Source organism: Chrysoperla carnea, chromosome 1, assembly GCF_905475395.1.
Source record: "Chrysoperla carnea chromosome 1, inChrCarn1.1, whole genome shotgun sequence".
Taxonomy (NCBI): Eukaryota; Metazoa; Arthropoda; class Insecta; order Neuroptera; family Chrysopidae; genus Chrysoperla; species Chrysoperla carnea.
The window spans coordinates 99,296,448-99,322,308 of NC_058337.1; the positions used below are offsets into that span (position 1 = coordinate 99,296,448).

A 25,861-nucleotide genomic window follows, 5' to 3' on the forward strand; every position below is an offset into this window, starting at 1 on the left:
CAAAAAGGTAGACCACGTAATTGGAAATTTATACATGAATTATTTAGGAAAAATATTTTAGGGTTTTAAATTGTTAATATTTATTCTTGAAAACCCATCACGAACACGAACTTGAAATGTATTATATGCTTGCAGGAAGCCAAACATAAAATAACTAAGGAAGTTCTACTTTTAGACACAAGAAAAATGGAGAAATGAGGAACACGATAGTTTTGGGTATCATTTGAATCTATTTAAGTTTTATAAAAACAGGATGGCAGAGAGTGAATTTCTCCTTTTAAATTGATGAACCTTGTCCAAGAGCCGGGTTGTCTAAATTCGTAAACGCAACTATAAACTAAAAATATTTTTAATTACTTACTAATGAATCACATCTGAAGTAGTAGCTTGATTTGGCATTAGACTCAAACTGATAAATTATCAATGACATATTTCCTCCAGTAATCAAAACATCAACTGGAACATGTAGTAATTGCTTTGTTTCGAGTGATTCTGGTTGAAAAAAGAAGGGATTTTCTTCTTTTCGTATTCGGTCATAATCAGTATGAAGTGAAGACTAGAAAAATAATACCATTAAATATAAAAAAATTGCTTATTAAAAAAAATTAAAGATTAAATTTAAACAAATGAAGATAGTAAAGCATAGACATTCTAATAAAAGCGTAAGACATTCTAATAAAACGTTCTTAAAGCTATTAACTATAAATTTTACTTGATAATGATGACTTTCGTCCGTTACTTCAACCCCAGAATCTTTTACACCTTCTCCATCTGTATCTGTTGTTTCTTCCATTCGTACATGATGATTTTCCATTGAATTTTTACGTCGATATGAATATCGAAATTTAGGGTGTCGACGAATAAATTTTGGTGATAAAACTGGTTCAAACATATTTACACTTTCTGATGCTAGTTCAGTAGCTAAAAGTATTTGACTTGTACTTAGTTTTAGTTCCAAATCTGATACAGCATTTATTTCTAATGAATGTCCACAAATTAAAATACCGTTTGATGAAACAATGGCTGGTGCAAATATAATGGATAAATTTAATCTGAAAAATTATTATAAATTATAAAATTAATAGAAGGTTTAATAATCATGCTAATAGTCAAACTTTAGAAAAAAAAGTTGCGAGAAAGTTGGATTTTGCTCTCCAAAATTTATTAATATTAAAACTTTTAATTACCCAGATATCATGTACATTAGATTAAATCGTGGTCTTATATTAAACCGTTTATTTTCTAAATTATTCCATTCCAAGGCAGGATTTTCATTCATTGTTCGTAAAGATGGTATCGAAATAGTTGACTACAAAATTTATATTTTATGTAAAATATATAACAATATGTATAATAAAAACGGAGAAAATTAACAATGAATTTTTGTTTACTTCTCTAGCTAATACAGGATCTAATTGAACCCAATTTCCACTAGCTATAGAAAATTCTGATATATTCAATTCATATTGCCTATCTTCTATATCAGCGCCTGGTATATTTAAGGTATGTGCTCTTGCTGCTTGCTGATACATATCAGGTCTCAATGGTGTTCGGCAAATTGGATTTTTGGCGTTTGGTCGTAGATTTATATTAGCAATCTGTACATTAAAAAAAATTATTTAAAATAAGTTTAATGGATTTTATTTTGATAAAATTTATCATAAAATATTCCTTATATTTTCAGAAATCCTAAATAATTAGCAATCACTGATATCATTGATCATTTCCCCACCACGTATTGGTATTCGATCCGTCGTTGTAGGATATAGTTTGCTAATAAGTTAGGAAAGTTGGGTAAACATATATCGCGGTATAAATTATTATTACAGATCCTATAAATCCTATTATTTTTTTAAATAATAATTTTCAAAATAATTAAATTTTGATAGTAGTAATAAAAAAATTTGAGAAAATATTAAAAATGCTTTTTTCTTCACACTCTTAATTTTATTTAACGTTTGCTAAAATACATCGATGTGTAGTTATAACCCGTTGTTGCGAAAACAAAGAAAAAATAACACATATAGCTACGCTTCTTCGGCTTAATAACACGCTCATCAACCAACCATTAGCTGAATCCTCCTACGGGAGATTGAAATACAAATAAGTGGTGGGGGAACTTTCAAACATGGTGGAAAGTTCCCCACAGTTAATTCTGTTCAAACATACAAACAAAGAATTATATATATTATACTATTATATTTAGTTTATCTACAGAAACTTTTACAGTACCGAAAATGAACGTGAGTTCATTTCGTTAGTAGGATATTTCTCTTCCGCTAAACCTACGTGACTTTCAATGATACACATTTTTTGTAATAAAAATTAATAACTTAAAATGATGATATTTTCAGGTTTATTTTAATTGAATTCAAAATAAAAAACTAACCTGAAAGATACAAACATCTTGAGCATGACTTTTCTTAATAAGTTGACTAGCTGGCATAATAATTCGCAATGAACGACAATCGATGTACAACAATGGTAACTGATGATTATTGATTGAATATAATTGTTCATCTAAAGTGCTTATATTAGTGGCAGGACGAGGATCATTAACTTCTGTATCAAAATCATCGTCCAATTGAAAACAATCATAAAAATTTTGTATGAAATTTTTTAATGTTGAGATTGAAATTAAAATGTCAATAGGTTGTACTGTAATATCTATTTCTGTTATGTATGTAGTTTTCATCGAACTTTTCCCATTTTTATTTTCACCCTGTTTCAAAATAAAAATTTCATAGTTTTCATATTAATTTTAATACGCTGTGTCTACCTATTTCTTGAATCGATCGAAATCTATAGAGGCATCCTTGGACTTTATAACGAAACGAAGTACTTTGGGATCCTCCTGGTATCTAAACTGTTTCGGAAAAGAAACGTGAATGAAAAAGAGGAAACAGGGCAATTGCAATTTCAAGGTGTAAGAATACATCCAACAATCCTAGTGTAAGAACAATCCTATGGTCCAACAATTTGAACCATAGGAGTTTGTCCAACAGTTTAAAATTTTTCCACGTAAAAAAGAACACATATACAAAACTCATCGGTAAGAATATCGGTAAATTTGTCAGGCGTGAGCTTGTATAGATTGTGTTGTACAAATCATTTAGAGAGACACCCTGTATATTTCAGATTATAGTACTATAAGAGAGAATTCATGTTCACCATTTCTACGTTTTGTGTACTACGCCATTTCAAGTCGTTCTTAATTCATTCCGAACAGCAGAGTTGATAACCTTACAAACTATATGCAATCAGCGACCACCAGTGTAGGTAGACACAGCGTTTCTAATAACATTCATACTTTTGAATCGGTTAACTTCGCCCTCGACGTAGCTCCCCATTTACTATGTACATGATCACATCTTGCACGTGTCATAGTAATTTTTAAGAAACTTCCTTGATTTTCGGGCACTGGTCCAGTTCCACTATCTTCATCTTGACTCCGCATTACCAAGCCTAAAAACGGTCCCAATTCCCATTTTTTGTCATTGTGTTTATATTGATAAATATTCATTGATGATATTTTCGTTTCTGTCTTCATGTAGATTTTTTGTAAATTTATAGATGTGAACATATCTTCAACGTTTACTACCATTTTAACATCGGGCGGATCGGTAAATGATGTACAATCTTTCATGCGTGTTAAATCTTGTGAAAATACATTGATTTGTAGTCTTGACAATGTCCATTGAAATAATGCTGATAATTTTATTGGATCATCATCTAATTAAATTTATTAAAATTAAATTAATTATAATACAAGATAGCTCTTTTAAGCACATCCATTAATCCAATAGATTTTAAGGAAATAAGGTAGATTATTCACAAAGTAATACTAATTTGTTGATCGATCGAGCAAACTCTAAGCATTTTGGGAAAGTAATCAGATAATCAAAAACACCGTGTTCGACTGATAATGCAGCCTACACAGTGTATAATCAAGCAACGGCGAATCGTTCCGAATTAAATCGACATAATCAAAGGTTTATTATTATTATTTTTTTAAGTCAGTCAAATTTAACTTAAATAGACTCATTTTGCCAAATTAAATAATAAATTTTCATGAAAATTTCATACCATAATTATAGAAAATACATTTTTAATTACACTAATATGATATGAATTGAAATTAACACAAAACAATGCCAGTGTTTGTATTATTTTTAATAAATTAGAAAAATTTAAAACCTACACAATTATGATAGCCTTTCGGCGGGCTTTAAAAAATCGGGCGTCGAATATAAAATTCACATGCTTTACCAAAATCAGGTGCCTTAAAGAGCATACATATCCTTTTGTATTACTGTGTATTCTATTTAAAAGTAAACCAACCTGTTTCTAATGTTGTATCAATTTCCGCTGGAGATTCACTAATGGATTCTGAACATGGTGTACTTTCACGATATAATGAGACTGAAGGTGTTGAACCAGGTACTTTATGATGAACACATATATTTTTTGGAAGATTTATATAGTTTGATTTTTCGTTGTAATAAGGAAATAATTTATTGAACAACAATGTCATTTTTGAAGCTAAATGTAAAATTAAACATACCTAATAAAATAGAAACATATATTATAAATAAATTAAAATAAATATGCTAATATTTATTTAACTTGAGACTAAGTTGCAACTCAAAAAAAAAACAAATTTTAAACAAACAATCTAGACTTAGCAAAATTGTAATGATAAATCGCCATGAAATGGTGATAGAAAAAAAACAGATACAAACTTTAAATTGGAAAAGTTGTTCTTGATTGTAATATTTGTTCGAAACATTATTTCACGAATACATTAAGCAGAAATGTAACCGAAAAAACTTTAAATCTGCTTAAGTGTGCGAAGAATTCTATGCCCATATCAGTCTGGATAGACGCGCCTTGACCGATTAAAAATATTTTCTAAGATATTCCTAGTAGTATGCTGATTTTTCCCACACTTTTCGATTTTTATTTTTAGTTAAAAAATTTTTCTCTTAGGCAGCCCAGTTGTACTTTGGCGTTTGATAATACTGTAAGGCAGAAAAATATTTCAACTGTTCGTTGCATATTTTTGGTAACTTTTTCCAGCAAAGTAACGTCAAATAATTACTAGTGATACTTGTCAATTGCAAAAGTTGCTTTAAAAGCTTTAAAAACGTACTACGTACTCCTATAGCTAAATGAATACTTGTTATTTTATATTGAGAACGTATGCAGGAAACGTATCGGTAAGAAGTTCAGACTTCAGCCTGATTGAGCACCTTTAATGGTACAGGGAACGGAACGTGGGTTTTGGCACTACCAATGCTTTAAGTCACTTTCGGTTCTGCTTGAAAAATCTACCACAGTCTTAAAAATAAAATAAAAATAGCGATTTTTTGAGTATCGGGAGACGACATCCTGTTTTGTAAAATGTCAAACCCTATCACTTTTTCTTCTATTTCTTACTAATCATCTTCTTATTATAATAAAAAAAACAAACAACCACTTATCAATTTGAAGATCGCGATGCAATTAAAAATCGAGTCCCTCGAAAGAACGAAGTCACATACAAAGTTTTCCCTGTTATTAATCAGTTTTGGAAAGGGTCTGGTTCTGTAGAGTAAAATTATTTTAATAACAAACAACATACCTGTTGATCGGATATATTAATTTGTACAGGTGGCGTATCAACATATACCCTTAAATCCATATTTGTTAATGTATTCAAAGGTTCGGAACATTCAGAACAAAATAAAGCATTTGTAGTATGTTTTGCTTCATGGGCGGTTATAATATCAACACTTGAACAGTGATCAGAAGTTTTATGACCACAGCAATCACATTCTTTTGTTACATTTGAAACTGCATATTTAACGGATACATCTACAGCAATATTCCATGTAATTGACTTTATTAAACTCAATTGTTCACCATTTTGTAATGTTGCACAACATAAATTCTCAACGTTAACGGTCCATGGGAAAAATGTTTTTCCTAAAAATATAAAAATATAGATTTGTCGAGATTTTAATAAAAATAATAAATTTTCAATTACTCAATTGTTTAAAATATAATTACTTACGAGGTTGCCAAATATTTTCTGGCACATGAATTGGAAAGCGTGTTGTATATCTATTCAAATTTTGTAAATGTGGACTATTTTGTACAGTCAATGAAGGCATTTTAATAAGTATTACTTCTAAATCCTTATTAACATTAAGCGTTGCATCTAAGGCTTCTTGTATAGTTGTCACATCATAGGCCATTAGAGTTTTTGTGGGAAAGTATATTATACATGCTGATATTGTTCCATATAAAATAATATTGTTCCATATATTGTAAAAATGAACAGCCTGTTCTAAAAAGGCTTTTGAAGTCTGTAAATATAATTTTTTTTTTATATTCACTTTTACTATAAATAAGATAATACTAATACGTTTGCAGTTTAAGTATAATCGCCAATATGATGACTCAAAAAACAAATCGGTATACATTTACACAATTATTGCCTAAGCAAAAAAGTTCCGCGCTTAAAAATTCAAATTTTTCAAACTGCTATTGGGATCCGTCAAATGGGCATATGCCACCTGGTGGCAGAACTTGTAACTAGGATGAGGGATAAATTTCTATGGAAATAGCACATATAAATCGTAAAGTTGTTTATTAAAATTAGAAATTGCACATAAAATTATAGAAACTATGGTAAATTTGCCCTAATCGGCGCCATATTTTATGGCTCCTCCCATTTGACGGATCCCAATATCTCAACAAAAAATTGAATCCTGTGAGTAGGTATCTTTTTTTAGAAGACTTGAAGTCATTGATCAAATTATCTAACAATTTGTTAATGGGTCGAATTACATAAGTTTCGACCCACAACATGTTTATATTAAGCCTTAAACGTCTTGATCAACTCTACTAAACTTAAATTGATTTACATTTGTTTTTGCTTGTCAAATTATATATTTCTTGAGTGTGCATTTCTTATGTTAGTTGTATTAAATCACTCATTATGTTATGTTATTATTAAGGTGTACTTCTTGTCAAGAAAGTGCCAATAACCGCTACATAGAGTATCTTTTAGTTTGAAAGCTAATTCACTCTAAATTAAGATGGTAGCAAACCGTAGAGTATTACCATATACAAAGCTAACAAATTAGTATTTATTTACCTTATTTTCATCTGATTGCTTTGATGTTGCATGGAATGGCATAACTATCGGGAATAATAATTCACGATCCCGATCGGAACTATGCACTGACTCATGGGTTGTTAATGTTCGCCGAGGCGTATCAATTGCAGTGCTCGTTGATTCCGAATAATTACTTTTACGAATGGTATTGTTTTCATTGCCTAAACATGAAATGAATTTAAAATAAAACATCACAATTTATTGTTAATCTTAAAAACAAACCTGTACAAGAACACAAATCCTTTCCTGTTAGTTGCTTTGGTTCATATTGTAACCATCGACATAGAAGTGGATCAAAATTTAATCTTAACTCAGCTACGTGGAATGTCATTAATGGAGGATGAACTTGTTTTGCTTTTGATTTTGAAAACTGAGCAATTATTGAAAAAAATGGAATGTCTATACAATCTCTAAAAATAAATATTAACTTTGCATAATTTCTGAGAAATAGCGACCAAATAATTAAAAGGGGACACATTAGATAGTAAAATCATTTTTGAATTTCACCTTCAAAAAAATGTTTAGAAGGTAAACTCTGTGAAAAAAAATATTATTTGATGAGTAGAATCAAATATACTCAACCAAAATATTAAAGGAATAAAAATTAACACCAAATTTTGTCTTAATTTGTTGTAAAATAATTTTTAAACTTTTGGTACGCTTCTAAACTTCATTCCCATGCGTTTATCATTCTCAAGATAATACTGTTTTTGTTAACAATGATCGCACAATTCTTTTAAACCTTTAAGATAACAGTCGTAAACATTCAAAAAAGTTTTGATAGGTATCTTTTTTATAGAGAATTTAACAATCTTTAAATAATATAACTTTTTGGATATATATTTTCGGAGATATTTTTAATTAAAATTTATCTGAGTTTATCCGTTTATCTTACTCATCAAACAGCATGTTTCCACGGTTTACTTGGTTTGAATTTTTTCGAGATTTGTGAAACAAACTGTTCTTATTAAATCTTTAACACCTCTCACCTCCTTCCCTATAATGAGACTTTTGCATCAAAATTAATATATTTTGATAAAATATTGATTACAAGAGTTTTCCCTCATAAGGGCCGCACTCACATGAACAGCTTGTTTAAATATAATTTAAACTATTAAAATTTTTATTAAAAGCAAATACTTACATATCAGAGTCCGATATTTCTGGTCCAGATAAAACAATAACTTGTTGTGCTTCTTTAGCAGCTTTGCAACCTGGCTTTTTCAATTTTGATTGAAAATACTGTCCTTTAGGTGTAAATAACGATGATTTTATTGTTTGTTCTAATACAAAACCTTTTACAAATCCAATGATTATTTGATTTGTGGTGGTTGTTGGCGTTCCAACATATCGATATTTAATATCTTCTAAATGTATTTCTAATACTCCCGTCGCTAAAAGTTCATTTTAATTTTATCAATTTGTGTTTTAACTAATTTTAATACATTCCAAAACTTCTAATCCAGTAAATATGTATGAAAATATGGGGTTGCTGTGCAAAAGGTCGGGTAGTTTTGATTTTTGGATATGTTGTTAGTGTTGAGCCCATGACTTAAAATCCAAGTTTTCCACCTCGGGGTGCCAAGGCACGCCGCGGGGCGCGCCACTTTTTAATGAAATATCGAAAATTTGACCATTCCTAAGTGAAATCTCGCGAACGGTTTATTTTACAGAAAATATTATTTTAATAAATTAAAGGGTAATAAATTTGTGACAGTTTAAGCCCAACACCAGGTTTGTAGCGTAAATAATGGCTGAATTATAGATCTTCAAAATAAATTAACTAAGATAATTGGGATCAATGATATAGGTTGGTAAACCTGCATTATTAATTGATCAGCTGAGTGTTAGTAGTTTAGTAAAAACAAATTAATTCTATTGTCATGTTATTGTCAGATTTGTTGTTTAAAATGATCTGAATGTTCGTGCATGGTTATTGCTTAAAAGTATCATTTTTAAGATACAGAAGTGGCTAGGTCAAGAGAAAAACCCTCTTGAATGGGGCTGGGTATCTACCAGATTTGGGCTCTCTCCCCTCAAAATGGACAGAGATGCAGCTCCTGAATCCCTTCTTAAAATGATATCTTGCAATTGTAAGAAAGCGTGCAAGAACTCATGTGGTTGCCGTAAAGCTGGTCTTATATGTTCTTCTCTATGCACCTGTTCTCTAGGAGAATCTTGCGAAAACGTTTCGGAAATAAATCCGTTTGAGGGGAGCTTTGAAGACGAAGACGACATGCTGGCGTCAATAAATAACTCTAAACATGAAGATATAGGAGAGTTAAATTTTCCACTGGATGAAGAGAACAAGGAGCATCAGGCAGAGCTTGAGCATTTCCATCCTGGCCCATCAAAAATGCGAAAACTTTAAATAGATACTGTTATCGTTATTTGTAACAAATACTTCCAAAGTGTACTGTATTGTTTTAACTAAATAGGACATTCATTGATAAAAAAATGTTAATATATAACTCCTACAAACACACTTTTCATTCTTTCTTTCATAATTTTATTAATACTTTCTTTTATTCTTTTATAGCAAATAAACTAACATACACAATTAATTTATACGGCGTTTGATTTAAACAATTATATTGTGGAAATATTTTTAAAAAATCACGATTTTCACAAATCTTTGAAAAATTGGTTTATTTTGAAGGTTTGTATTTCAGCCATTATTTACGCTACAAACCTGGTGTTGGGCTTAAACTGTCACAAATTTATTACCCTTTAATTTATTAAAATAATATTTTCTGTAAAATAAACCGTTCGCGAGATTTCACTTAGGAATGGTCAAATTTTCGATATTTCATTAAAAAGTGGCGCGCCCCGCGGGGCGCCTTGGCACCCCGAGGTGGAAAACTTGGATTTTAAGTCATGGGCCTAACACTAACAACATAGGAAAAAATCAAAACTACCCGACCTTTTGCATACCACAATGTATTATTTTACTGAACTATTCTCTTTTTAAACAATTCTAATAAATTTTATTAATTTTTTGTCAATTTATCTTGACAATAATAAATTTTGTCTCAGAAATTTTCTAAATCGTAACTGTGCATAGAATAACAAAGTAATTAGTTTGTCAGAATTTGTCATATTATCGGGTTGTAATGCAAAGCAAGAATCTCATAATATTTATGTCATTTTTAGATAATCTCGTATTTTTATCTAATAATTCATTTAAAATAATTTAAATAAGCGTAGAATTAAAAACCTAATTTGTTGATAGTTTGCAGACCGTCACCGATAACATACACTATTTATAAGAGTAATTACGATTAGCTAAGTGAATAAAACAGGAATATTATCACAGATTGTGGTTTAGATATTGCACTAATATTATATTATTTTCTAATAAACTGACTATTCATATTAATCGATTGTAAAGCTTTGAACAATTTACATCATTATTGATCCTAATGTTATTTTACGAATTTAAACATTAATAAAATTGGAATGTTATGAATGAACAATTTAACCACATAATTAATTATACTTTACCAGTTTGAGGTATATCATTTAGTAATGTTGTATTCATTATTTCAGTTTTTAATTTATCATCTAATTGATTTAACGATTCAATAATATACATTGTAACCAGTAAGGTTGCCTTTGTAACTGTGAATGCAAATTTTTCTGAAAACAAAAAACAATATTAAACAAGTGAAAACAAACAATTGACTGAGTTAATTGTTGAAATACCATGTATAGACTGTGTTGATGATTCAATCGTTTGTTTTTTGACGACACGTAAGTAAAGAAAGATATCCACTTTTAAATAGCTACACACACACACTGATATTCCCATATTAATGCATACTATAAAATTTGCACCTAATAAGCGCCCTCGTGGGTAAGCAGTGATGTTTACAAAAAAATGTTTTCAGCAAAAGTTGTTTATTTTTTTATAAAAAACATTTTTTACATTTAAACTTTTGTTCTATCTCTAACGGTTTACAAGATGGGTCCTACGGACCCAAGACCCAATTGACCCATATTGCTCATTTACGAACTTGATCTCACTTCTAACGACCTGAGTTCGCTGTAATAATTTCAGCTTGATCTCTTTATTTGTTTTTAAGTAATCGTGTTGGCAGACAGACGGACAGACGGACAGACAACCGAAAATGGACTAATTGGGTGGTTTTATAAACACCTATACCAAAATTTTTTTCGTAGCATCAATATTTTCAAGCGTTACAAACTTGGGACTAAACTTAGTATACCTTGCCTATTACATATATGCATGGTATAAAAATTAGTAAATATTATATTATATTATTTTTTGAGAAATAATTCACACAATAGAAACCAGGGTGCGTTGTAAAATGAAAAAAGTAGTTGCATGATAATGGCACTCCATATTAATAAAATGAATAAGTCGGAAAAAAGTGTCGAATGTGTAGAAATAATCTATTTTAAAGAAACTTTTGAAATGCTTATTTTGGCTTAAAATTGTCATCTAATATGTATTTTTGGTCGCTGAATGCGAATCCGATATCTAATTACATGAATTCTGTCACGTATTCCAAAAATCGTGCCATTTTTTGCACAAAAACGGAAAATTAAGTATTTATCATCTAAACTGTTATCTAGGAAGTATTTTTGGTCGTTGGTTATGTATCTAATGTCAGATTAACGGATTCTGTCACGTATTCCGAAAATCGGGCCATCTTTGGCAAAGAATTTCACTTTTTTGGAACAAAAACGAAAAAAAAAAAGTATTTATCGTCCAAACTTTTATCTAGGAGGTATATGCTCTGTTAATTTTTGTTTCTACTTTTAACAGTTAATTTCTGATTATTTTTTATATCTGATTATTTATATGTATTTAACTTTTTATAATATAAACTGATACATACCTACTTTAAAATTAATTTCTAAATGTGGTAAATGATTACTCGGCCAATATCTAGGAAGTATTATTTCTTTATAAGATGCTGTCAATGAACATGGTAATAATAATGTACAAGATTTGTCATCAATAATCACATTACTAGCTAAGCCCAATATTTTTAAATTTGTATGTTGATGACAAGCTTCAAACATTTCTTCTGGAGCTGTTGGTAATTGACACGTTGTATAAACTAATCGATTTGGATATATTGGACGTACTAACTTTGCATCGATGCATTGCGCTTCAATTGTGAGACGTGGTAAATTAAATATATTATTTGGTTTCATTAAATACGACGTTGATCCTTTCTGAAAGCCAAATTTAGACAACTTTTTTAAACCAGTTTGCATCAAACTGATACCCAGTATGTAGTATGACAGAAAGTGATTCTTCATACGAATCTTAGAAAAGTCTCAATATGCACATTTGAATATTACATCGATTCCGTAGTTTCCAATGACGTGAAAATTAATATACCGGGAAGGAAACCGCATAGGAGCTTTAAAATTTTGAATATCAAAATTTCAATAGTTATACGCTCACCAAATAAAGTTAAATAGAATTATAAAAATAATTGCCGTAATTTCAGATCATTTGTATCTCTGAGAAAAATGACCCGGTATCGCTAGTATTCGCTCCGTGTAAGAGTTTTATTTCAGGGAGTTACCATAGTAATAACACACTACTTTATTAATAAAATTGTATATAAGTCTATGGATTGTAAGTATGTTTTATATAACCTTTCAATCTTCGGTGCAAAATGGTAGGAAATGATAATTACTTTTTTGAGTGAGCTAGCTGTAAACAGTTAAGAGCGAATCATTTTTCTCGGAGATACAGACGTCAATTTTTTTAATAATTCTATTTGGACGAAATTACATGCTTGTGGGTGTATTTTTTGTCCTCAGTTGTAAAGACCCAGAGACACTATCTCCTTAAATTGTTTCTCAAAAAGCAAGGATTTTTATGAAGAATGACTTTCTTGTAATAAAAAAAAAATCACTGTAATTGTTTACGTACTCGTCGACGACGTAAATTTCCTTTAACTGGTTCAAAATAAACATGGTCAGTTAAAAACAATTCAATTTTAGCATTAAATGAAGTGAATTGAATAATTTGTCGTGGAATAAAATCATTCAATGTTTCAAAATCATCTTCAGTTGGTGGCTTAAGCTCTGTTGGATGAACTTCTTCTATTGCTGCACCATACGGTGAATAATCATAAGCCATCGCAGCCTTATAAACGGCTGTAATACGATGTATTAAGCCAGAGCACACTTTTAAATTTAAAGTACCCAATACATAACGAGATATTGCTCTTTGCTTGATGTTACTGAAAATACAAATTTTAATGTATAGTAAAAAGAAACTCATCATTTTAAAATAATAAAAAACAAATTTGTATTCGTCTTATTGTCGACGGATCCACTTCCTGTTTTAATTGGTACAAATTACTATCGCCAGTTGGCGGGATTTATTTCATTTGAATTTGAATACTTTGATTGGCCTTTAAAAATGGTAGTCTAAATTGGAACTAGTAAAAACGGACCCACTTCCTGTTTTAATTAGTACGAATTATTATCGACAGTTGGCGAGTTGCAACTCCCAGTTAAATCATTTATTACAATATAACGACCTATTAAGAGGTCGAATTACATAATTACCGAAAGAAAAATTGTGGTTATAGCGCTTGTCGTCGATGCGTATTATAAGGACGATTAAAATGAGTTTTTACAGGCATTATTTTATCTAATTCGGATGCTTAGAAGTAAATTTTTTTTAGCTTATTGGTTAACTTTGTTTGTTCAGGGCTTAAAACCCACAGACTGTATTCTTAAACTGACAAACACTAACAAAAATCAGTTTGTTTATCACATCTGTTGTTGATGACGATTATGAAGGAAATAAAATAATGTGATAAAATCAATGAAAATCTGTTGATAATTACTTAACGAGGAGTCGAATTTTTTTTTTTAATCTTCAAAACGAGATAAAAAAAAAACAAACTTTCCCACTTTTAACATTGATTTAAACGCAAATCGCCATTATTAAATGTTTTTTGCACTCGATATTTAAAAGTAGTATTTTAAAACATTGTAAAAAAGAAAAAATTGTCTTTTATGAACATCGTACGGGACTTTTTGGTTTCAAATCGATCAATTTAAAATTTAAAAAAATCCAATAAGCTGACAAAAATAATTAATTGTTTTCTCTTTTCTAGTAGGTGATTATAAATGTCATTTGAAAAAAGGTATATAAATATTTTACTTTACCTATATTCTAAATCCCCATTATATTCCAAAATCTTTTCAGTTGTAACATCATCCGACAATTCTAAATGTTGTACTAAATCCATAGCAATAGCTGGGGTATTTTCAAGTAATGTTGTTTCAGTATAAGTCTGTAAATGTTGATTCCAATTAATGTTATATAATCGTTTTCCAGAATTATTTTCAATTGATGTACTATCAAACAACGAATCGTCCATATATTTTGAACTATTTGTTCCAATATGTAAATATTGTACTGGCTGAAAAAAGTTATTAAAGTAAATTTTTGTGTTTAAATTTAAAAAAAAAAAAATGATTATAATTACTTCAGATCCTTCGATTACTTCTGTAATGCCACAGCAGCAATTTCCTTGAGGTATCACAATTATTTGTGACACCCCTGCTTGAATATTAGTCCAAACTGGTCCATGTCGGATTATATTATAACAAATTCCTTTTACATTTGCTCTAATTAATGGCCAATATTTTATTTTTTTGGGTATATAAAAATTTCCTTCATTCGTACATTCGGATATCTAAAAAGGGTTATGAAAGTATGTTTGTAAAATTGAAAAATTATATTTCATGTGCATCATAGTCGAGGATTATATAGCTGTGTTTATATATCATCAACCTAGTAACAACACCACGACCTCTTTCTTCTAGACCACCGAGTTTGCCTTATGTCGATATGGTGATTAAAATTACGGACAAAACAGCACAAAAAAAATCAACTTGACTTCGGAAAGACGAAGAGGGAAGATTACAATCATAATGTCAAAGGTAATTAAGATCAGGCTAAGTGTTCCTAGCATAAACAAAGTAATGGGAATTAATTCCAACAAGCGAAATCCTGGATTCCGCAAAGTTTAACTAATAAAAAAATTTAAGTAAAAATACTTTAGAAGGTATGATTTGTTTAAAAAAAACACAGTAATCTACAAAAATTTCGTCTACAAAAAAACAATTTCGATTGTCTATAAGAATTTTAATATAGTTAGCTAGCTATAAAAATCCGTTACCAACTATACTAAAATTAAGAGAGAGAAGAATCTTAATTTTCCAAGACAATATTTTACCCATTAACTAACAAATCAAGTTAAATAAAAGCTTGTAATAACGATGCAAGTTCTAAAAAAAATGCAGAATTTAAAGTCATATAATAACTACTCTCCAAATTACCTTAAATATAAATGATAAACTATCCACATAAAATCCAAAATGAATTGTATGACCAGTTTGTTGAGGCATAGTCTCATGATGCCATTCATCGTCACCCGTTGGAAATATAGATGGTATAAAGCTCCATGCCCAACCAGTCCATGTTTCATCACCCATTTGTGATTCATTTTCTAATAATAAATTTATTAGTTAAAATTTTGTTTAATAAAAATAATAAACAAATACTAACCGCTATCAATTTCATCTGTTTGAGATAGTGTATCATCATCTTCGGGCCTCTTTGAATATCTTTGCATTAATATTTGACTCAGTAAAATTAATCGAATTAACATTGGAATTTGTTGTTCGGTCATACTAAATTCCAAGCTAAAAACAAGAAAAGATTTTGATTGTTCATATAGATTCAAATAGGTTGCAGTTATATGACTTCATAGTTGCAACCATGGAGGTTAGAGAGAAGGAGAACGATCGCTGTAGGAAATAGTGTCCCAGAATTACGGACAAAATAAGTGAGGCGCAGCGATCGCTAAGTTGTCTCAATAAAAGCGGGCTGTTGTTAAATTTGTACATTATGCAATTAACTTCACCTACTTATACTCATAAACAACTAACTTCGTAGATACTACTTACCGACGAATTTTCAGGGACAGGCGCGCTAATGTTTTAGCGCGTAGCGATCGTTTTCCTTCTCTCTAATCTCCATGGTTGCAACAAAGCATTCATATTGGCTGAATTTAAAAAATGGTAAAAAATTATACTGAAGTTTAAACAAGAGGGGAAAAATATTTGACGGAGCTTCATTGTAAAATAAGAATATTACATTTTGTTAAAAGAAAATATAATATTACTACAGAACTTGTTACCAAAGAGCCTTAGGTTAGGTTAGGTTAAAGTGGCTGTCCTGGGGTGGGACACACTTAGACTATAGGTCCCAAGGAGCTTTAATAGGAGAAGAAAGTAGTTCGCTAACTATTTACACGGCTTTAAAAAAAAAAGTTCGTTTTAATATACCTTGCACAATGTAAATCAACTCGTAAAACAGAATATTTTTTTGTATACAATGGATGATAACATTGTAATATTCTTAATTCCAGTGAACATCGATATAGCATTGGTTCTTGATACACATCAATTTTTCCAGCAGCATTTCGCTTATCCAAACAGATTGTTAAATCAGTAATGGTCATTAATTTTCTTAGAAATGTAAATCCTGTTGATATATCTATAAAATTAAAGTTAATCTAAATAAGATTCCATTTAAATAATACAGCATGGGAGCTGAAAAATTATTTAAATATACTTAGCAAAAGAATTAAAGGATAACTTTTTTAACACCAAATGGTACCAAAATTTCAAAGAGGTTTGTGCGAAAGATGATCGATTCTGAATCTAGAGTACTTCATTAACATGCTTAAAAATTTGAATCATCGCTTTGTGTCGAAATTTGAAAGAGATATTTTAGTCTTTAAATTTTTATAAAGTTTGAAAGCGTGTAAGATAGACCGCCTTTCTGACACTAAGATTACCGTACTAATACAGAAATAGTCATATTTTGGTAAAAAAAGGATCGAAAATTTAAATAAAATACATGAAATCAAAGATAATTTTGTTAGGAGTAACTTTTAAGAGCGATATTTTCGTCATAAATTCCACGTTCCACAAGAACACACAGGAAAGTTGATTTTTTTTTTTTTTTGAAAATAACATTTTTAACCCTTAAAACCCTCTCAGTGCACAGAATAACCAAAGTTTTTTTCCATGAACTTTAACCTATCAAAAAATCTTAAACCAAAATTTATTTGTTATTACGGTAATTTTTGACAATCTTTTCCTGTACTATTAGTGTCGTTTAGAAAAAGGTCATGTGCAAAAATATTTTTCTTCGCAGGTGACTTTTACCAAAAAAGTTGCCTACGGCCACTTGTGTTCAAGTTTGAGCACTTGTGCTATAAATCTATTTGAATACTGTTAAAATAATTTGATACCTGTAAATGTTGGTAGCCAATTTTGATTAGCTGATGATAGTTTCAACATACGAATATTAACAGAAACCACAATATCTTCTTCAACATATTTTAATATTAAATTGTTACAATTGATACAGATATTATTAACAATTTTCGTTACTAAATTTTGCATATACCCAGGTGGAGTAGTGACAACATCCTCTCTAAAAATTATTCAAAAAAAAAAATATAATATCTCTTTTACTCTTTAAAACTTGAAACGTCGAAATATGAAAATCAAAAAGCACGAATTACATAAACTTGACTTTCGAGACACAATTAAAACCCAATTTTTTATTGCCAAATTTATCTATTCTCCAAATAGCAGATAAAAAGAATAATAGAAATTTCGCTTCATCATAGGCTCACGGTCTTTAATTGATTAAAGCAATAGGGAATATTCATGAAATTTAAATTTGATTCAAATAGTTTTCTTCCGTAATCTTAATGACTGGACATTTCAACTAAACCATTATTTTAGTAATTAATATCTTTTTAATTACTTAAAATTAATTAATAAAAGTACAAAATCAATGAGGGCATTTAAAAATTTTTAAAACGGAAATTCAAATTTTTATACGGACATGACATCATAGTACGGGCTTGTCAAATTTGTTGACATATTGTATGATATTAATTACTTACATTTTAAATGGTATTTCATTAAATTATACTATTCTACGGCTTTTTATTAGAAAACTTAATAATAACGAGTGCAAATTCTATGTTGTAAATTCATTTTCTTAAAGTGTAAATTATACATTGAACGTACTTATACGTCATCAACAAAGAGCGCCAAAAAACTGTGTTTAAATATCTCAAAATTATAATGTATTTGAAATATTTTTTTTACACTTAAATACAGCATTTTTAAGCAGTATTTATATTTTTTACTTTGTTATAACGGTGTAAACAATGAATTAAAAATATAAAAAAAATACATGAATATTCCCTATTGGGACAAATTTTGATATTTTAATTCTCTATATAAAGTTGTATTATAAATATTCTTACTCTGGTTTTAATTTTTTACGCCTTTCATCTCGTTTTTGTCCTGATGAACTGTTTGATTCTGCTTCTGCATTTTCATCTTTTAGTTTTAAAATACATTCTAAAAATTACAATTATACAATGAGATTTTGATATTTCATTGATTTTTAAAATTTATAGAAATTTAATGTAGGTAAATACCACCTTTTATTGGATAAATAGGATAAATTTGGATAGATTTATTAAGAAAATTATTATGAATCATACCTATCGTGTTTATTGTAATAGTAATTGGTTCCGAAGCAAGTTTTGTCCATGGTACATGAATAATCAAATCATGAATATGCCCGGAAATAAAACTTAAAGGTAAATGCAGTTCTTGTTCCAAGACTTCTAATCGCAAGTCTAAGTTATGAAATGATGCATCACCACCCCACAAAGACACCTAAAATAAATCATTACTTGAGTTATAATATTAAACAGAATATTTTTCAATTAATAATTGAATTAATTATAAATTGCTATTAATTTCTCTGGGTCTAAAAAGTAACTTTATGGTGTTTAGGACAATTATTTTTAAGTACGGTAAAAAGCAAAATATACCTGTGCATCTTCTGGGCGAAAATTTTTTATATATTTATCAACATAACTTAAGAGTATTGGCGTTAAATACGATTCTAACTTAAACATGGTGATGGCAAAACCCTAGAAATAGAAAAATTGGGAAAATTAAAAATATTGGAGAAAACGAGAAAACTTTATACTTAGAAAGTAAAATTTTCCCACTTGACATTCTTCTTGATGTTTTGTTCGTTCACTCAATCATTATGCTTTCCAAAAAATTTTAACCTCTAATGAAAATCCATATCGGTTTCTAAGAGAGTTACAAAAAGGCAACAATCATATGTCAAACTAACTGTTGAAACAAAAGGTGTAAAATTCTAGTAAGGCCTGTCTCACCATCCCGCTTTTAAGATGACAAATGTCATCTACTTGTCATGATGGGAACTGACATGGAGGCTTAAAAAACATGTCGGAAAGTAACTTACACTTTTAAATGTTTAACCATGTGATAGTTAAAAAAATCCTTTTTCGTTTTCTAATCGTCGTTTGTTGATGAAAATTTATTTATAATTAATGTGGACTTTAATGAAAATTACGTAAAAATTATGCTCAAAGCTTTAAAGTTGGCGTTTTTTGAACGTTTGTTACATGAGACGATTTGTCAGTTCCTAGAATAATATAGGTTACGCTTTCTAATTTACAATTCCTATCATTCTCATACATAATTGCCAATTTTTACAAACATTTTAGGATATGTATTTATTATAATAAAATTAAATAATAAACAGGTAAAAGCAAACAGCGGTCTTTCACCCAAGTGCTCATTGAAGCAAAGTTGCTACAATCAGCACTTTCATCATATCTTGTCCTGTCAATTACAAGTACAAGAAAAAAATTATTAGCAAATTAAGTGCAGCCGTTTTTAGGTGTTGCGCAGACAAACATTTGTAGAAATTTATATTATATATTATTTCGCTTATTTTTCTGTCAGTTCGCGAGATCTTCTTTATCCCTTCGTCAAATTCCATGATTTAACTCTCATTATAAAGCTTATCGTGCCGGTTAATGGTGAAAAATAGATCTATGGTCTAAAAATGTACCGCTGTGGTACCATTGCATCATCTAATAAAATATTATTAATAATCTATGATTTATGTCAGAAATATTTTCAACGTATCCCTTGACGCGTTTTCATACGTAAGGTAACAGCCATGTGAAAGCAGCCTACCATATTGAAAACTTCTTGTAAAGTTGTAAAATGTACAATATTTCATAATAACTTTTAAGGTGTTTTAATTGTTTTTTTATAATTTTTTAGGTAAGAAATTTGTTTATGCAAGTTTTCTTGAATCTATAAATCAGACCTTGGTATACCCAGACCTTTATAAGTATGAATTTATTCAAAGCTATAATTTTTAAATATTTTAAATGATGACGTTTTTAGGCCCTTTTTGATTACGTATTAATGTTTCCAACAAGTTATAGATATTTGATTTAATACAATTTAAAACTTTTAAAAACCAAAAATTAAAAATTTCTGTTTCAAATATAGTATGGCTGAATCTGGACCGTCCACGGTATCTGGTGATACAAGTCCTTTAACATCAGAAAAAAGTAGTGGAAGCGAAAATTTTGAAGAATTAGGTGGAGATGAATTTGAATTATCTACAAATCCACTTGGAAATGATGATGTTAAAATCGTAGTAAATGAACCTGAACCCAATGAATCACCAACACATATTGATGATAATCTACCAGAGACTGTTACACTATTAAGGACTCCAGAAGGCGGCAAAGTTTATTTAATAGGTGATTAGTATCATAATTATTTCTAACTCATAATATTTATTATTCTGCCGCTTCAATTACCTTAAAATGTATTTCCTACAGCAAACATGTAACACCCAAAATATGCTTAGAACAGAATATTTATAGAAACTGTACAATAGAATTCTAACTTGACAAATGAGAATGCAACTCATAGTTCCTCAGCGTAAATTTTCGGCGTAGAATGTGCGCATCAATGTGGCTTGCTTTTTCTTGTTGTGTTATACGCACTGAATGCGAAAATTATCTTCTTTCGATCTGCCGGAGGGACATGGGTATACAGTGCAGAAAGTTCAATTTTTTAATAAATTGCTCAAAGCGATTCCAGGCTTCGCTGAAGCTGTAAGTTTCTTTTTTTAGGTGTATTTAATTGAAATTTTTTACCCTGCGGGATAAGGGGGTTCTGCTAGGCAGCCGAACATTGCAGAAAATTTAGGATATATTTCAGGGTCTTGCAAGACATTTCTATCCTTAAATTTGGTATAGAGTGACGTATGCATTATTTATACGCTTTCGGCAGAAGTGTAATTTTAACTGGTTCGATAACATATCCGTAATCTCCCTATGCGAATTTTAAGAGTGGTCAAATTCTTCCTGCAAGGAATCCTAAATTTTCTGCATGTTTGGCAGCAATTTCCTGAAATAAGAAGTTTATAAAGTTTTAGCGAACCCCACAAATTCAAATAGCTTTGAACGTTAATACAAGGTCAAAAATGTCTGCACTGGAAATGTCCCATTGCCAGGTTAAGAAAATAATTTTCGTATTCGGTACAAATAATACGATAAGAAATCTAATATATGGTTCTTAAATGGGTTTTAATGTAATTTAATGCCAATTTGAGTTGAATTATAATTTTATTCTGTAAATTTTCAGGCACTGCCCACTTTAGTATTGAATCACAAAACGATGTTAGTAATATTATTCAAGCTGTAGAACCCGATGTGGTTGTGGTTGAATTATGTTCTTCAAGACTAAATATTTTACAATTAGATGAAGAAACTATCATGCAAGAAGCAAAAAATATTAATTCGGAAAAGGTAATCAAGGAAACTATAATAAAATTAAGCTTAATCGATGTGATTAAAATAATATTTTTACCCGACTACCGCGAACACAAAATTAACGCTGTAATTTTTAGTAGTCCACGTTACTTAGGTAGATTTTTCAAAAAACCTTAAGTTAAAAATGTATCGTGTTTGGTATCAAATCAAAATTCTTGGAACGCACTTTCTATCAAAATATAAACGTTGTAATCTTACTGCTTAAATAAAAGTTAAAAACTAAAACCTGACTAGACAAAAGATGAAAACAAGCATAAGATACTCATAAAAAGGAATGAAGGAAAATTTTAAAAACACGAAAGTTTACTAAAAGTTGTCAGACCCACCTCTTTATTTTATGACGACAAAAACTTTTTTTTTTTATTATTCAACCTGCTTTTTATTAGTATATCAAAAACAGGAATCTGTCGAAAGTAAAGCCTGTGCGTGCGATCTCAAATTTTTCGAGTCGCGTGAATTATGTAAACTAATTAATTGTAGACTATCCTAAAATAGTTTTCTATAAATTTTTAAAGCGATAAAACTAGTTGAAACTTATTTCTACTTTTTAGGTCATAGCAATGATTCGGCAAAATGGATTAACAAATGGTATCATGTATTTACTATTTTTAAATATGAGTGCTCATATTACGAAAGAATTGGGTATTGCTCCTGGTGGTGAATTCCGTACAGCATTCAATGAGGTATTTTCGAAATTAATAAAAAATTTCTAATGAGAAAAGATGGTGTTGGATGTAAGGGCATTTCTATGGTGTATTGCAGGTGGCTCACCTAATTTACATATTATTTTTAGATATCATTAAATAATTTATATAAACTTAAGCAAAGAAAAATATCAAAATATTCATATCGCTCATAGAATTTTTGCTTTAATTTAGGAATCGTCAGGTAATTTCATGAGAAAAATTCAATCACCACCCTGTTAAGCATAAATTTTAGATTAAGCAAATTGTTACTAAAAAATATATGAACAAGGGACCGTTTATTTTCAAAATAAATTTTGGTTCGTTGTTTGATTAAGTATTGTTTCATTAAATAATAGGGTATTATCGTTAGTCAAAAATAAATAATGAAATTTGAAAAAAGTTAAAATTTATGTAAAAATATATTTAAATATTCTGATTTCGAGTCATAAAAACACTTTTTTCTTTTGAAATATTAATATTAAAAATCGTAATTTTTAAACTGTATATCACGTGACCTAAAACACGGGTAAGCCTTGCTGTGATAGCGGTTTGAGTCATCGACCATCAGTTAGTTCAGTGTAGACAGTTGGGTATAATATATACATAGATAAGTATATTTATATTATAATCCGATGTCTATGAATATATCTGTCAATATTATTTGTGTTATTTCGTATAGTGATACCCATATTACGTCATCAAATTGGATGCCCGCGTTTTTGACAGTTTAAAAAAGGTTTAAAATTTAATTTAAGTTTTTGGCAAGAAAGCATGTGTATTTTTCCGAAATAAATTTTTGGAAAGTGGTCTGAGTAGTGGAATACCCTATTAGTTATTTACAAAATCCTGAAATAAATTTTTTAATTTATAAAATTTATTTGCATTTACCGAATTTTGTAATAGTATTTTAACAAGTTTAAAAAATCTAAAAATAATTTTATTGTCAAAATATATTTCTCGAAATTACTATACCGCAACATTACTCAAGTCTATAATTTCTTATTAGATTTAACAAATTTTGAAATTTTAATTTTCTACTTACTAATAATAAGTACTAATATCCGTTCTGGAAATTTTATTAGGCAAAAAAAATTAAAAACTGTTCAATTCATTTGGGTGATCGACCAATTAGCATCACTCTACAACGAGCATTAAAAGCGTTGTCCTGGTGGCAAACGATAAAATTAGCATGGCGATTACTTACAACAAATGATTCAATTAGGTACGAATATTATAAATTTAGATAGAAAAAAATAAAACTAATTATTATACAAATATTGAAAATATTGATTTTAGCAAGGAGGACGTAGAAAAATGTAAACAAAGAGATCTCTTAGAGCAACTAATTAGTGAAATGGCTGGAGAATTTCCAGCTTTAGGTGAAGTATTTGTAAATGAACGAAATATATACTTAACACATTCCTTACAGTGCTGTAGTGTCCCTCAAAGAATTAGCGATGGTAATTATATTTTACATTAATTTATTTTAATAGTATTTATACTAACATTATATTACATTAATTTGCGGAAGAACTGTCTATCTGTTTGTTTGGACTTTCACGAAATACGAAAACTATGACAAAAATTTTTGATAAATTAATCGGAAAAAAGCCTTTTTTCTGCCTATTAAATGCTCTCCCGACTGCAAAACAACTTGAAATCTTTGAAGTATGATATCTATCAATTTTGTGATTTTAAACTTCTTCACCAAACAAATATTTAACTTCATTACGTTACTGGAGAAGAGGTGCTTATTTCTCGATTTACAAGTCTTTCCAGTTCGTCTCCCATCCACTATTGTGTAAGTCCAAGCTTTAGCACCTTCATGAAACTTGAAATGTTGCTGAAAAACTAAATAATCCTGAGGATCAGCATTGAACTTATAAATGTAAGAGAATACCTTACACGGACTGAAACTCTCATAGAAGAATAAAATTTCGAATGAAAAATTTTAAATAATTTTTTATGCTTTTTTAAAACCCACCCATTTCTTCGAAAATTCCAATAAACAAGTATCCCCTCACAAATTTTTGGTCCCTTATTGAGTCCGCTTGACTCTTCGTTAGTATTCGTCATGCCCCTCTATTCTTGATTTGAATTGTTACATAAACGATTAAAATTAAAAAATTTTTTACAGGTAATGTTAAAGTGCCAAAAGTTGTTGGTGTTGTAGGGATTGGTCACGTACCTGGTATTCTCAATTTATGGGGTACACCACAAGATCATAAAATATCCGATATACTAATTGTACCACCACCAACTTTAGCATCGAAAGTAATTAAATTTTCAATCCGATTAGGTTTAATTACATTAGTTGGTTATACAGGATATAAAGGTGCAACTTATACATTTCGATTTTCAAAAAATTTGGTTTTCAATTTTATTAAAGCATATCAATGACTAATCAATTTTCAAATTGGTCCTAGTTTAGAACAACTGAATGCTATATGAAATACAATACAAAGTGTTTGTTTTCCATGTTTTTATAAATGAAATTCAATATTGTTCCATATGTACTGCATTTCTTATCAGGGTGATCCACCAAAAATCAAACGGATAAAACACAAAAAATTTAACTATTTTCATAATTTTTAGATAAAAGAGTTTAGGGTAAATATTTTAGGATTAATTAAATTTTCTAAAATCAATTATTTGCAAAGAGGTATGCAGTCTAAAGTTCATGTTTCAATATCTCAAAAGCTAGCCAGTTATCGAAAAACTTTACTCTTGTGAAATTTTAGGTTCTAATTTTCTTATAGAATGATAATCATCAAAATCCGATTGATCAAGAAATCGTAGTTAAGCAAATTTTATGATAACTTAGTTGTTTGGGAACTACTACTTGGTGTACCAAAATTTTAAACGTTTCATCGCGTAGTTGTTTGTAACTGAACTACGTGACGATGATTTATATTCCTCTTGATCGGTATTAAATAATTTCTATTATTTCAAAACTCATACCGAAAAAAATTTTCAAACAGGCAATTTTTTTTATAAACTATTATGCTACTTTTTGAAACAAATGCTAGTAGCTTCCTATTAAAAAATAAATTAAGAGACTTTGTATAAAATTTTGAATAATATTTTTATATTATATGAAAAAATACGTTTGATTTTTGTAGGTCACTCAGTGAATTCAAGATTTACTATACATTCTATGTTTAAACTGATTTTATTATAAGTTATCCTTCTTTGTTAAAAATAGATGT

General features: G+C 29.4%; 2 protein-coding genes across 3 annotated transcripts in view; one reads left to right on the plus strand and one right to left on the minus strand.

The window, feature by feature from the left end:
* The window catches only part of LOC123292604 (vacuolar protein sorting-associated protein 13B), a 34,851-nt gene extending 15,471 nt beyond the window's left edge, over window positions 1-19,380 (minus strand). The window contains exons 1-25 of the mRNA XM_044873321.1: window positions 19,278-19,380; window positions 19,117-19,218; window positions 18,781-18,958; window positions 18,538-18,634; window positions 17,503-17,687; window positions 16,529-16,739; window positions 15,747-15,883; window positions 15,518-15,687; window positions 14,662-14,871; window positions 14,339-14,595; window positions 13,086-13,398; window positions 12,031-12,373; window positions 10,670-10,804; window positions 8,310-8,559; window positions 7,388-7,575; window positions 7,145-7,326; window positions 6,056-6,350; window positions 5,624-5,967; window positions 4,342-4,552; window positions 3,311-3,732; window positions 2,390-2,722; window positions 1,392-1,598; window positions 1,188-1,309; window positions 713-1,052; window positions 362-556 (exon numbers count right to left, since the gene is read on the minus strand). Coding sequence (XP_044729256.1) covers window positions 362-556; window positions 713-1,052; window positions 1,188-1,309; window positions 1,392-1,598; window positions 2,390-2,722; window positions 3,311-3,732; window positions 4,342-4,552; window positions 5,624-5,967; window positions 6,056-6,350; window positions 7,145-7,326; window positions 7,388-7,575; window positions 8,310-8,559; window positions 10,670-10,804; window positions 12,031-12,373; window positions 13,086-13,398; window positions 14,339-14,595; window positions 14,662-14,871; window positions 15,518-15,687; window positions 15,747-15,883; window positions 16,529-16,739; window positions 17,503-17,687; window positions 18,538-18,634; window positions 18,781-18,958; window positions 19,117-19,203 — 5,412 coding nt within the window. The 5' untranslated portion in view covers window positions 19,204-19,218; window positions 19,278-19,380. The remainder of the gene's footprint in view (window positions 1-361; window positions 557-712; window positions 1,053-1,187; window positions 1,310-1,391; window positions 1,599-2,389; window positions 2,723-3,310; window positions 3,733-4,341; window positions 4,553-5,623; window positions 5,968-6,055; window positions 6,351-7,144; window positions 7,327-7,387; window positions 7,576-8,309; window positions 8,560-10,669; window positions 10,805-12,030; window positions 12,374-13,085; window positions 13,399-14,338; window positions 14,596-14,661; window positions 14,872-15,517; window positions 15,688-15,746; window positions 15,884-16,528; window positions 16,740-17,502; window positions 17,688-18,537; window positions 18,635-18,780; window positions 18,959-19,116; window positions 19,219-19,277) is intronic.
* Window positions 19,381-20,294: 914 nt separating this feature from the next.
* On the plus strand, window positions 20,295-25,706 carry LOC123297004 (traB domain-containing protein). 2 transcript variants are annotated; one of them, XM_044878756.1, is made up of 7 exons: window positions 20,295-20,395; window positions 20,630-20,886; window positions 21,779-21,942; window positions 22,518-22,649; window positions 23,735-23,874; window positions 23,949-24,112; window positions 24,790-25,706. In XM_044878756.1, the coding sequence occupies exons 2-7, from the start codon at window positions 20,631-20,633 to the stop codon at window positions 25,050-25,052; spliced, it is 1,119 nt and encodes a 372-aa protein (XP_044734691.1). In that variant the 5' UTR covers window positions 20,295-20,395; window position 20,630; the 3' UTR covers window positions 25,053-25,706. The 2 variants fall into 2 exon arrangements, with proteins under 2 accessions (XP_044734691.1, XP_044734700.1); XM_044878765.1 differs by lacking the exon at window positions 20,295-20,395 and adding an exon at window positions 20,420-20,465.
* Window positions 25,707-25,861: the final 155 nt, after the last annotated feature.

Bases quoted from the DNA above. Each gene is read 5' to 3' on its own strand.
- LOC123297004 (XM_044878756.1), top strand. From the start codon at position 20,631: ATGGCTGAATCTGGACCGTCCACGGTATCTGGTGATACAAGTCCTTTA. The intron at 21,943-22,517 runs GTAATCAAGGAA...TCTACTTTTTAG, and splicing joins AAAATATTAATTCGGAAAAG to GTCATAGCAATGATTCGGCA. The intron at 22,650-23,734 runs GTATTTTCGAAA...AAATTTTATTAG, and splicing joins TCCGTACAGCATTCAATGAG to GCAAAAAAAATTAAAAACTG.